A 12,842-nucleotide genomic window follows, 5' to 3' on the forward strand; every position below is an offset into this window, starting at 1 on the left:
AAACTCATTGACATGTCCTTCTCCCTCGGTGCACTGTCCCTCTTACACAATACATTGCCGGTGTTTATCCTGGTTCTGGACTGGTTCTGTGTTTACAGGTCCCGACTGAGGGACTAGTGCCGAGCTGGACTCTGTCCTGTGACCCGGTTCACACAATAACCGTTAGGAGTGTCCAACAGACAGTCACTTTTAAAGCCCCCAGATGGACGGCATTCAGGTCCATCACTGATAAATGGCGCAGACGGATGACACGATCAGTAACTTTGGCAAAGCTGTGTAGAGGTGTCTCGAGATTGGCTGGATTTGTCGGACTGACACGACGGTTATCGGACAGTCCTGTGAAAACTGTGAGCTCACTCAACAGTGGACTTGCTGATCATCTGTAGGTTGTATTTTTACATTATTTGTTTCTTTTCTGTTTTCACATATTTACAAAGAAGAGTGACATCAAAGACGGATAAGGGATAAAGGGTGGGGGGGGGCATCCGAGGACATTGTTGGCCCATTGTATTTGCCTCAGCCATTTAAGCTAGTAAAGGGCACCCACCGCCACCTTCAATTATTTTATGTGGCACCTGTTGCCATGTGTGGTTTTCCCGATTCACAGCTTAACGAGTCTCAGTTTTCAAACATTAATGGGACAAAACATCTCTTCCAGATCGTGTCCCTTTTGGGCTTTCCTCTTTCTTTCTCATCTCCCCTCCTCCTCATCAGTCACTCCTTTCATCTTCCAATCCTCCATTTGGTCTGCATCATTGCAGGGTAGGATCCCAACACTGAGAGAAGCACACTAGATAAGAGACTAGGACAGACAGGGAGTTCAGTAAAGTTAAGCTAGGCTTAGCTAGTTATTTTCTAGTTTCTTGGGTCGGCCTTCTCTTCTGTCTGCATGAGAGTGTTTTTATAGGCTTGCGGAAAGCTTTGGATCCAGTTTTGTTCAGATTTTCAGCTGGCACAGCTGCACTAAGTTTAGGGCTAAGTTGGCACAGACTGACGTAGAAGCGGATACAGAAACATCTGCAGCTGAAGTGCGCAGATTTGATATGTGCATGGGCAGTTAAGACGAACAAACAAAGCGAACACTGGGATACGAGACGCACACTGCGCTGTGCACTGCAGTACATTTCTGGTGACAGTATAGAGCTGGATGGGTGGACAGCGGGCACGCAGAGGGGTCAGATCAGAACCAGTTAATTTACTAACTTTTATTTTCACTACCCGCACCAATCTATAGTGAAGAGGTTAAGAAATCTGCGGAGGGAATGGATTTAGACTCGTCTTCTCAATGACCCTTGAGATTTTATCCAGGAAATGAGATATTTGTGACATCATACACATCAATATTTAGCCATTAGACATTTAAGAAAACACACATTGGTTGAAGTCTGCACTGTTATGTCTTTGTCTGAGGTTCCAAACAAAATGCCGGTCCAAGATACACCACACCAATCACGATAAAGCCCTAATATGGCATTTGTGTGTGATTTATCTCCTTGAATAAGTGCTATCACTAATATCATACTTGTCTGGGCCCCGTTTCCCTCAAGTGGATTCTGGGGTTCATCAGATTTAAGAGCTGACCTAAGAGGCGTCCGCCCTCTGCTCCATGAGAATACGAGGAGCCGCTGCCACTGTAGTGTATCACTGCATGCGTGTGAAAAGCTCGACCTGCAACATGAAGTTTAAAGAATAAGTCACTGTGCTTGTTTTGGCAACGCACTCATTTTACAGACCCAATCAAAGTATGAGCTAAAAAAGAAATGGGAAAATAAAAGAGCTTTTTATTGGACGAGGCTCCCAGACACCACCGAGGGAATAGAGGCCTTGCTGCTGCTTTTTTGTTCTTGCATCCTTTGGTGTCTATCTGCAAGAAACTAATGCCGATCAAATCGCCCGCCCTGTAACATACAGAACAGCTGGAAGTGATAAAGCTGATGAGAATCTGCAAAGATTTCATGTACCGTACTCTTATGTACTCTGAACGGGTATGAAAAATCTAAACCGAACTCTGAGGAACGCTGCCATCAGGCTCAGCGAGCGGGTCAACGGTGAGCGGCTTGTAACTACTTCTCCACCACAAATGTTGACAAAGAAAAGCTTTGTAGAAATGGCCAATCTTCTTGCTGATGGTCTTTATATGTGGGTCTCATAGAGGCATCTGTTGAGTAGGCGGAGGCTGGTACTGTGGCACGGGGAAACGGCGAGAGGACAAAACCAAACAAAATAATAATACATTTAGATTAAGATCTGTGAGAAGTTAAGCCTCTTTAGTCGCTTCACTGGAATAATATTGTGGTGGTGGGCGTGGGTGGCTCAGCTGTGGAGGGGGCGGAGTGTGGGAGTGGTTCGGGGAACCGTGCCGGTAAGGGACTTAATTAGGCACAGCTGCAAGGGATCCTGATTGTCTCACTCACGGCTGTATTTAATCCCACAGTAGAGACTGAGGCGAGGAACGGACAGGACGGAAAGCTCCTGCGGCGTGTGCTCGGAGGCGAGGCAGGAGAGCACCCGGCCCGGCCCGTTAGGGTTTCAAACAATAAAGAACCATTGAAACCGTCATTCCACCGTGTGCTGGCATCATTGTGCTCCCCAGACCCACCGGGTAGCAGAGAACCTGCTACAAATATATTTGACAAAATTGCCTTCTTCTTACTCTGCCTTCAATTCATGCCAGAAATGTCTGAATTATGAGTAAAGTGCATATGACTGAGCCAACAAAGCGGCGAATATAACTCCGAAAGTCTGAATTTAAGGCTGGAGACTTATTTGGACATGTTTTTGACCCTTTTTAGTACGAACGTTGGAAGCAAGGAGTGATGTGGTCTTACTGCGTCTTCAAACTCAAGGGGCCGCGTTGCTGGAGGTCTGATGTTTAAGGTACCGGTGAGGCGATTAAACACATCTGGTGTGATTAAGACTTCCATGAGTTTTTGACGCGCATCAGATCCCAAAACACTGTACAGCAGTTTTTATTAGGAGGATTTTCACAACTCTGGAAAAGCATCAAGGCGATCATTTTATGAAGTATTTCGACAATCGCAGGGTTGTCGAACGGTAGAACGGTGTTACGAACTACAACAGCTGGAATGTAAGCTTGCAAGTATTTGATTGGCCAATGCCATGCCTTGCAAGAACCACAATTGTTAAAGAGCTTACTGCAGAAGTAATATAATAAATAAATATTGAAGGTCATTTTCTTAACTAACCTTAAATGGCCCCAACAATGAATACGTGTAGCCTCCATTCACATTGTAGAAGGGAAAAAAAAGCCTCTACTGGCTGTTACATAAAAACACCTGTCCTAACAAAATAACACAAAACAGTTTAACCACCAGATGGGCAGCGTGAGAAATAACTTCCTTCCCTAAAGTCGTGCTTCTTGACAAACATGATGAATTGATGAATGTGAAATGATGTCTTGGTCTGCAGGCACCCATATGTGTCCTGCAATGGTCCTACACAGGCCGGCTCTGCTTTGATCGAGACTCGCTTCGCAATCGGCGGAAAGGAAAGAGAAACAGGAAGGGCTCTTGGTCCAAAACATCCAGGGCAGAGAAGGAGGAGGCGAGAGGACACAGACACAGACACTTGGAGGACTCAAAGACATCTGTGAGAGATGTTTCTCATCAGTGCACCATCATAACATCAAACTGGATCGTAGTTTGGGATGCTTTTGAATGGTTAAAATGTATTACTATGGATATTCAAAATCAAAAGTGCAATCAAAAGTGCACTTGAGGAAAGCTTTTACTGACGATACCACCATGAGCAGAATTACTCTGTGACTCCCAACGTCAAAATGAGGTACATTATCAGTGTACTATAGGCCGCTAGTAGCAGCATGGGCATATGTTTCGATGAGTGGGTCCCTGTTTTGTTTATCTTGAGGTAAAAACATGCACGCTCAACGGTTTCGCTCTATTCCACTGATCTACAGGTGGCGGTAATACGAGATGTGGCAAAGCACCAGCAGAGGCAGGGGAGAAGACTGCTGGCTCGTCAACACGGATCTCAACAGTGCTAGATTCAACACGCATAACAATCTGCTCTGTAAATGTTTCATGATGACGGTGGAGCTCAAAGATACACATGCGTATTGGTGAGTGACATTGAACATTGTGAGAGAGGATATGAATTAGGGATGCACCGATTCTGATGCCAATTTGGGGCCGATACCGACTCAAATAGCTGGTTATTCAACTCAGTTTTATATGTATATAATATAAACATTCTATACTGAAATGTTTCATTCCTGTTGAAGTTTTGACCAGTTTGTTGCTGCATTAAAAAGGATTACAATTCAGTTGTTGGTGTACAATTTATTATTTTAATAATAAATAACAATAAATGTATATCCATGTATGCATTTGTTGTATGAAGTTTTTAAGTTAACACTAAAGTAAAGCCTGATTGACTTCCACCTGTGAATTAATCACTGATATCAGATCTGTACTCGGTATCGGCCGATACGCAAAACACGGCAAAAATGATGAGGAGAATACGTGGAATCACTGTGCCGACAGATCCAGCAAAACAGTGAGACACGTGGTGTTATTGTTGGAAGGTATGAAGAGAGGCAAAGATACACTATCACTACAGTTTAGTGAGGTAATTCATATCCTGATATTAAAACATTAATCAGTGGCTGACAGATTTTCTTTCAACACGAAACCACACACACACACATCCACCATTGCTGCTATCCTGCCCTTGTTTTTGAAGGATGTGTTGTACTTTAAGCACATAAGTAAGAAGTGATGCAGACATGTGGTTTGTCATCTACAGCATGGATTCATTAGTGTAATGTAACTCCTAATCAGCTCATTGTGAACGTGTTCTTACCTGTCCATCCTGACCAACATGTACCTGGTGGATCTGGAGATTTCCCTGAAATAGAGGAGTGACACGTCACGTCAAAGACCTGATGCCATATTAAACACACATAATCATTTACATGGAGTCATAACAATGATACGTCTTGCCCATTTCTCTGCCCTTCTATTCACACTAACCTGCATGGACAGCAGATTACTAAAACCTGCATTGTTCCGAGGTGATTGCAGCCATTAAGGTGGTAAACTCTCTAAATGTGCAGTGTGCAGTGTGACGGCGTCGATATCTGAGAAGAATCAAAAGTGTCTTTCCAGGTTTCTGAGCATTCAGGGTTTGGCAGAGGAGTTTTTATACATGGTGACATAAGAGTGAGCGGTGGAGGCGATGGCTTTGTGTATACGTCAACGGTTGTGTGATTTCCAACGACATAAAAGATTTAGTAAACAACAATAGAAATCCATCCACAAAGGCACGAGCCAATCGCTGCCTAATCAGGATGCAACGACCGTCGTAAAGCCTCTGAACACCCACAGTGACGTTTACAAGACCACATATGAGAGGACATTATAGAAGCCATATTTAGCCAGCCCCACACTTTTAGTTGTTTTCTGTTGTTAATTGTATTTCATGTATATATATATCAAATGAGGTCAGAGCTGCCATATGGCCAAAGAGCAGTGTAATCTCTCAAATAGCTAATTTCCTTTTCAAGCACGCTAAAACTGATGACTTTGATGAGGGGGGCCTGCTCCTAATGAAAACATATTGTACGAGCGGCAGTTGGGAGAAGGGGGATTTCGTTGCTAAGCTTTGAACTCCAGAAAACAAACAATATGATGGAATAGGAAGGAGAGAGGAGGAAAAAATAACTGGGCTCGGCCACAGAGAGCAGGAAAGGCTTTAGAGCTTTGCTGCCTCCAGTTCACTCCGTCTCACTCGATCGTGTACTTCTCCTCAGAGTGTCCTTTAGCACCACTGAACAGGAAATGAGAAAAACACTCGGGCAAGGTGTCAATTGCTTTTTGCATAAATGTCAAGCTGTCGTGCATGTGGGCCACGTATCGTACAGTATGTGATTAGATGTGTATGTGTGTGTACACAGAACGGGGCCTTGCAATAAATCTCTCTTCCACTTCCTCGAAATATCACTAACAATGATGCAGATGTGGAAATTCCTCTCCAGCAGTCGGTGTAGTTTGGAATTTGAGTTGTGATTTTCACTGGCAGGCTGTGTGTGCCTTTCAGAGCGTATGTCTGGTGGTGGTGGTGATGGTGGTGGGGGGGGGGGGGGGGGGGGACGACATGAGACATCTGGGTATTATGTGGAAACAAAAGTCATAACCCCGTGCAAAAGCAAGCGGATATATAAACATTACGGGACATCTGCTTTTGTTAGAATCCACTAATGACTTAAATGTTGTCAGGTCTTACTTGGGTGCACCATGCTTCACTGGGATGACTATTTGCATAGGCAGACCGAAACATATGGGGCTCAAAAGAAACTAATGTTTAATGACGCTTACCAAACCTATTCGACGAAGGAAAAAGAGAAGTTTGCTCTTTTCACTTCGTATACATTCTTGTAGAAGTAAACTAGCTTTAATTCTCAAGAATGGGAGTTTTGCAATCGCTAATTTATTCGATCGTTGGCAGACGGGTTTAGGCAAGGCAAGGCAAGTTTATTTGTATAGCACATTTCAACAACAAGGTAATTCAAAGTGCTTCACATGAAACCATTAAAAGCATCAAAACATAAGGCAAAAGAAAAGGAGATTTAAAAACAATTAAAGAAACAGTGTAAGAAATAAAATTCATGGAGGAATGGAGGAATAATCCTAATGTTGTGAACAAACACTTGGCATGCTTTCAACGTGACAGAGAGCCTCATCAAAAGAAAACTGTAACTTTATAGAGTAACTCGTTAGGGAGCAGTTTTCGTTACTGACACAAATAATGTATGAAAAACTTTACTCTATTTCTGCACAATTGTAGTGTATCCATGCTAAATGATATGTCGTTAAGCATCCATGTGTTTGTAATTGTTGATTACTGTTCTCAACAAAAAGCTTGATTCAAATCATGCATATTTGGATTAATTGCTAGCTAAATAAACCCAAAAGTCTTTGAGTCTGTAAAGTCCTGTAGAAATGACAAAAGGCAATCCAGAGTGCATTTTGCTTAATCGACATGCTCACAAAGATCGGATTGTTTCAAATGACGCAAGTCCTCATCTAGCCTGAAGTGAACCAAATTACAAACCAAACCAGACTTTGAGTGGTTGATTGTTCCTCTCACACGCAGACACTTGCCTCACTGTCCTGTGTGATCTGCACCTCTTCTCCTTGCGGCACCTGGGCGATGTGCAGCTGACCCTGAGGAATCTGAGAGACAAGGATGAAGGATGAGAGAGCTGAAGCTGGAACACTTACACAAACATGATCAAGAACTTTGCCACGGCATGTTTTCAACCGCAAAGAAATCTATGAATGATCATCATACACTTACAAATTGTGGTTAAACGACTTAAGTCCGTCCTAAAACAATAGCCAGGCCCCCACATACAGACTGAAATGTATCTTGCTTGTTGTAATCATCCCCTCTCTACATACTGGCCATTAATGTTCTAACATAAGGGATGAAGATACAAATACACAGTTGTTGTTTTGTGCAGAAATGTATTCAAAAGTCTTTAGTTTAGTCAAAGTTAAACAAATCTAGTTGAACAGCAGAACTTTCAACACTGAATTATGAGCTAGCGTTTGTATCACTGTCATTACAGCTGCTGAGCTAATGAGTAGATATGTAGTCTCACAGCAGAATGTTTATGTAGTATCATCAGATCATGTGTAATAATTAGAAACAGTGACTGTGCAACTCACACACATGCACTTAATTTCCTCACAAAGAAACCCCTTCATGACACACATCGTCTCACAGCTCGTGTGTATCCGTCACCGGTTGTTTGACTCCACAACATTAAACAAGACTCGTCCGAGGTGCTCTCACTCAGTAAATAACTGTAAACTCAATCGTAAACCATGGACATGGACATGGCACTTTATCAATTTGGTCAATCGCACAGACGGCGTAACTTTAAAACTACGATATATTTAAGACCTTAAACAGGTCGTATAGTTTAACGAAGTGGTTCATCGGACACAAGATCTAAATGGTCAAGTCCCTTCCTTCCTGTCAGCCCACATAAGCTGCAGAATGCTCTGTGTGTCACTCTGATGGGTGGGATGATCTCCCCCCCCCCCCGGACTGAACCTGCTCTGTAGGACCCTCACATGACAGCAGCAGAACTCATCACACTCTCACTGTTGTCACTCACCACCTGGACTTGTCCATCCTCCCCGATACGGTGGAACTGGACTTGTTGATTGGCCAGTGTGTAGTGCAAGGTCTGCTGGGTGGCAGTCTCAATCTGGCCCGTTTCTTCTGCCAGGCCTCCCTCTGGTGAGGAGGACAAACAGCATGGTCAATAACATTGCAAATGATTCCAGCTCGCATAAGAAATAGGGATGAGGTCCTCTTGTTGTTATGTCTATGTATTGTCTTAATATTGTCTCATGTCTTTCAATAAAAACAAAAAAAATAAATAAAAAGAAATAGGGACAAGGTCTCTAAGGCACAGACACACAAAACAACAAACACCCACACATCGAGCAAGGGACCGTAGCAACAAAAAACCCTGGTTAACTCCCAGGCCATCTGCTGGATGATGTCGTGTTTATACTTTATCAAACGCCTAAATACACAACAAGGGCTCTCCAGCTAGCCATCCAAACACATTCATAGTCTAACAGCAGGCCTCAGTCTAAACACCCGCTATCACACCAGCCGTTTGAAACCCCCTGCATGGACCTGTCGCAGCTCTAAAACACCCAAAAGACCTCTGTCAGCAATTCAAAGACAGCAAAGTGCTCAGCGACAGTGGAGCTTGAATCAAATGCGAGAAACTAAACAAAAACCGCACCTTCTCTGTAAGATGTTAAAATGTGCAGCAGCAAGAAGACCATTTGGGAGAAGTGAGGACTTCTGGAAAACAGACCTTGCTGAGGAAGGATGTTTTTTGACAATGAACAAAAGGAATGTAGCTTTAAATGATACATATAACATCAAAAATTCTGTTTTGTGTTATGCTGCTTTGAAAAGTGAGGCTATATTTGCGTATGACTGCCATGTACTGTATCGTGTAAATAATCCTCAGGGCTGCCAGACGAGGGAGCAAGGAGCCAGGTGGCTTGTGAAAACTACAGTTTGGGTCTGAGCTCTCTTTGCTGTTTCACTGATAAATAATGTTTGGTGTGAGTCTTTGCGTGTTTGTGCACACACCATCTGACCTAGTGTTTGTGTTGTACACTATGGGGTGTGTGTGTGTGTGTGGCCCCAAAAGGAAGGGCCTGACAGTCCTGAGCACTCACAGGATATTTGGGTTTCCCCTGCAGTCATTGCTTTTCCCTGGTGCAAGGTGAGAGGTGATGGCTCACAGGGAGGGAAGGACAGCAGGCATTGTGTGCAGATTACAACCATCTGCAGCAGAACACGCTGCATCTGCATTTGAGTCGAGGTCTTAAAATAGCATCAATATAGCTGGTGAAGTAAGTCTTGTATGAGTTTACTGTGTGAGGCTTTTTGTTGACTATTTACAAACATTTTCCGGCATAAAAAGTTATAAAAACAACTTTAATAAATGATGTATCTTGAACCAGTGTAATGCTAATGGGAAGCCTCTAGGTTGACAAACTGGATACATTTTATAGAAATCCATTGGTGGCTAATCATAGTACATTTTGGCCAGAACTATTAGAAGTCCATAAGCATCAAGATGATAAAGTTAAGAGGCTGACTAAACTTAGAACCTCCTTCAAACTGTTTGAAAATTGTTTGAGCACAAGTTCAAATCCACAGATCCAAATTGAAAAACCATCTTCCATAACTACGAGCCAACTAATAACTAGTAACATGCCACTGCACTCAGACCAGTCCGTACGAAGGACCGGTGATGGTGTCGCTGGCCCGTAAGCAACAGAAAGAGCAGCAGATGTCTCTGTTTGGTCTGTAGTTGGTTCTCAACACTGTAAACTTTGTTTGATTAGAAAACACACAGACAAACTTAGCAACGTTATCAGCCGATAAAGACTTCCAGAGAGTGGAGCCAGATAGGTATTAGCTTTCTCAGAACATAGAGATAAATGTCAATGTGCTCACTCCCACAGCATTTCACAAGGAAGGCTGCAGAAGGTTCAAAGGACTTAACTAAAGAGATCCTCACGCTTTAGAAGGTTGACTTCAAGAGGATTTTTGAATATGCGCTGGTGTTGAACCAGTCATATCCCTGATTCTGTGTCACATAAGCTTATTTTGTATGCTGTGAGTTTCCATACTTCCTTGCCTATGCTGATCTGTTCTCTGTAACGTTTTTTTTCCCAGACATGTTTGGATGAAGACTGATAGACAGTAAAGAACCAACTGTAAATGTTCTGGAAACTACCACCAAAAAAGGAAGATTAGAGAACAACACCATCCGTTTCTCTGACACTGTTACTGTGCCTCTCTTTCTACGTAACATAGAGTCAGTATTTATACAACGCCTGAATCTAAAAGCATAGTCAGCAGCTTAAAGAAAATAAATTGTCCTTAGTATGCGTGTTAATGCTGAAAAGTGGGCAAATAAGTAACAGTCCATCCTGTTTAGGGGGACGTGTGGTGTGAATATAAAGCTGCTATTATGTCTTTTCCTTAAATCCTTAAACAACTACACACACACACACACACACGCAACGAGATCACGTCCCATATAGTATGATCCATGGTCATGATGCACAGAGAGTTATACAAATACATGCTTTACAGCCCCCGGAGCATCATCTGTACTTTACCGGACGTGCTGCGAGGTGTGCGTTTGGAGAAGCTCTTCACAGCCAGACTCTGACCGCGCTGCTTGCGTCTCCAGGCAGTGCGGCACTTCGAGTCGATGCTTTGCTTGATGCGGTACCAGTCTGACTCGGTGATGCCAAATTTGTGGAACAAGTGGCCTGTTGGGACACAGAGAGGTAAAATGTCACCACATGCTGTGTGAATAATACGAAATTGTTGGCTCGGTTGTGCAATTAGTGCATCGTATCTCAACGCGAGTCTGTGCCGAGGCCGTGTGTCGAGATGCAAATGCTCCCTCCGGTAAATTGCCTTTTATTCTGTTTCAGTGGAACAGGAAATTAAATAGTTTCCTTTCAATTTTAGTGGAGTGGAGCTAAACTCAAAACAACTGTAGAGCAGGGAGGTGTGATTTCAGGACAAGCACTTCACACCACTTTATTAACTCAAAGCACAGGAACTCCTCCTAATCAACTCTTCCATCATTCTATTTGAGATGGACAAACTGTTTATGCATCAGTTATTGTTGCAGCTGGGCGGCTTATTAGGCACATCAACCACAGCACTGCTGCATGCAAGAAACTAATGTTGCGGGTTAATGAGGGTCAGCTATCAATCTGATTTTTTTTTGTTGTTGTTTTACAATAAAATCAGTATTTTTCATCTTAGCATAAAGACGTGAGTGTCGTAGGCTGGTTGGTACACTTAATCCTAAACTCTCTACAATGTCAGCATACAGTCGTTTAATCAAATGACAAAAACACCGGAGGGATGTAAACATTCGAAGGGATTGAATGTCAGCTCTCACAGCAAAAGAAAGCAACAGACTGCGGCAACAGAATTGATATCGGCTCATGTGATGAAGCTGTCTGATTGGCTACAGGACAGACTGGATGCAGCTGTATTTTGTGTCTGTCTACCTCTGGGGTTATGAAGTGTTTAAAAGGAGGTGCGCCGCTTGACAGCTCATTTCTACACAAATTAACAACGAAGCTACAGCCTGAGGTAAGAAAATGAGCTGAGGGGTATCTGTGGATAGTGAGATGGCAGTGTATACAAGCCCTTTCACACCTGACAGCTCCTGCACAGGCAGGCAGCGCACTTGTGCCTCCATTCCTGTGCCTTTTTTCAATGCAGGCAGGATGAGTCACCCAAATGTCACCTGGCACTGCTCCAGCCTCTGCATACCTCATGTGTGCCATGGGGGATGTTTAGTGAAGCCTCCTGCAGGGGGCAGAAGGTGCACTCTGAAGGAAAGGCTGAAGCTAACACAGCCCGTCTTCGCACAGCAATGGCAACCATATAAATATGGTATGTAGCCACGTGACTTTTATAAATCTCCCGTCTGTCTGCCACCACTGCCCCGACTCTGCTTCTCCAGGAATCAAAGAGTTGCCTGAATGGAGGGTGACATGTGCTTGTCATTTACAGTATGGTATGTTATAAAAATGTGTTGCACATTAATGCTAGTGTGCAATGAATGCATGTTGTTGTAACCCGCATTGGGAATAGAGACTGCAGTCTATTTCTGTGTCTAATTCAGTGCTGCTTTGTAATGGAACGAAGATGAAATGTGGGAAGGTCTCAGAGAGTTCATGTATCAATGTAAGGGGGGTAAGGAGACAAACCCCGGCTGAGCGAGACGTATCAGCAGAAATGATACTATGCCATTAGACATTAGCCTATCATGAGACAAACAGTAGTTACTAGACACCACCTTGGAGGTTACTAGTGGGTCATTTGGCCAATTAGATGATGGTACGTAAAAAGACACTCCTATGTTAATAGTGTTAACCACCAGGTCTCCCTTGACTTTTGTCCAAAATCACAAGGCGAGGCAGGTGGCGTGAAATTGATTCGCTGTAGAGACTAGACGGTTACGACTCACAGCGAATGCCGTAGATCATGAGCGGGTCCAGCTGCTTCTTGCCGTGTTTGCCCTGGCCAGAGAGGTTGGACATGGCCTGGACCTCTCGATGGAACAGGTAGTCTAACAGTGTCAGTGCCATTTTCTCCGCCGTGCGGCAGTTTGTGGTGATATGAAGCATGTCGGCTGGGGAAACTGGGCAACGGACTCGCATCTCTGGATTGTTCTCGTCTCCCAACCAGGTGCCCGCTGGGTAATCATC

General features: G+C 43.6%; 1 protein-coding gene across 1 annotated transcript in view; it reads right to left on the reverse strand.

Moving 5' to 3' along the window:
• banp (BTG3 associated nuclear protein) overlaps positions 1–12,842 on the reverse strand; it is a 30,908-nt gene that overhangs the window by 11,051 nt on the left and 7,015 nt on the right. Inside the window, exons 7-11 of the mRNA XM_079277490.1 lie at positions 12,602–12,841; positions 10,719–10,874; positions 8,168–8,289; positions 7,143–7,214; positions 4,843–4,887 (exon numbers count right to left, since the gene is read on the reverse strand). Of these exons, the coding sequence (XP_079133616.1) occupies positions 4,843–4,887; positions 7,143–7,214; positions 8,168–8,289; positions 10,719–10,874; positions 12,602–12,841 (635 nt within the window). The remainder of the gene's footprint in view (positions 1–4,842; positions 4,888–7,142; positions 7,215–8,167; positions 8,290–10,718; positions 10,875–12,601; position 12,842) is intronic.

Source organism: Melanostigma gelatinosum (genome assembly GCF_949748355.1).
Source record: "Melanostigma gelatinosum genome assembly, chromosome: 1".
NCBI classification, from domain to species: domain Eukaryota; kingdom Metazoa; phylum Chordata; class Actinopteri; order Perciformes; family Zoarcidae; genus Melanostigma; species Melanostigma gelatinosum.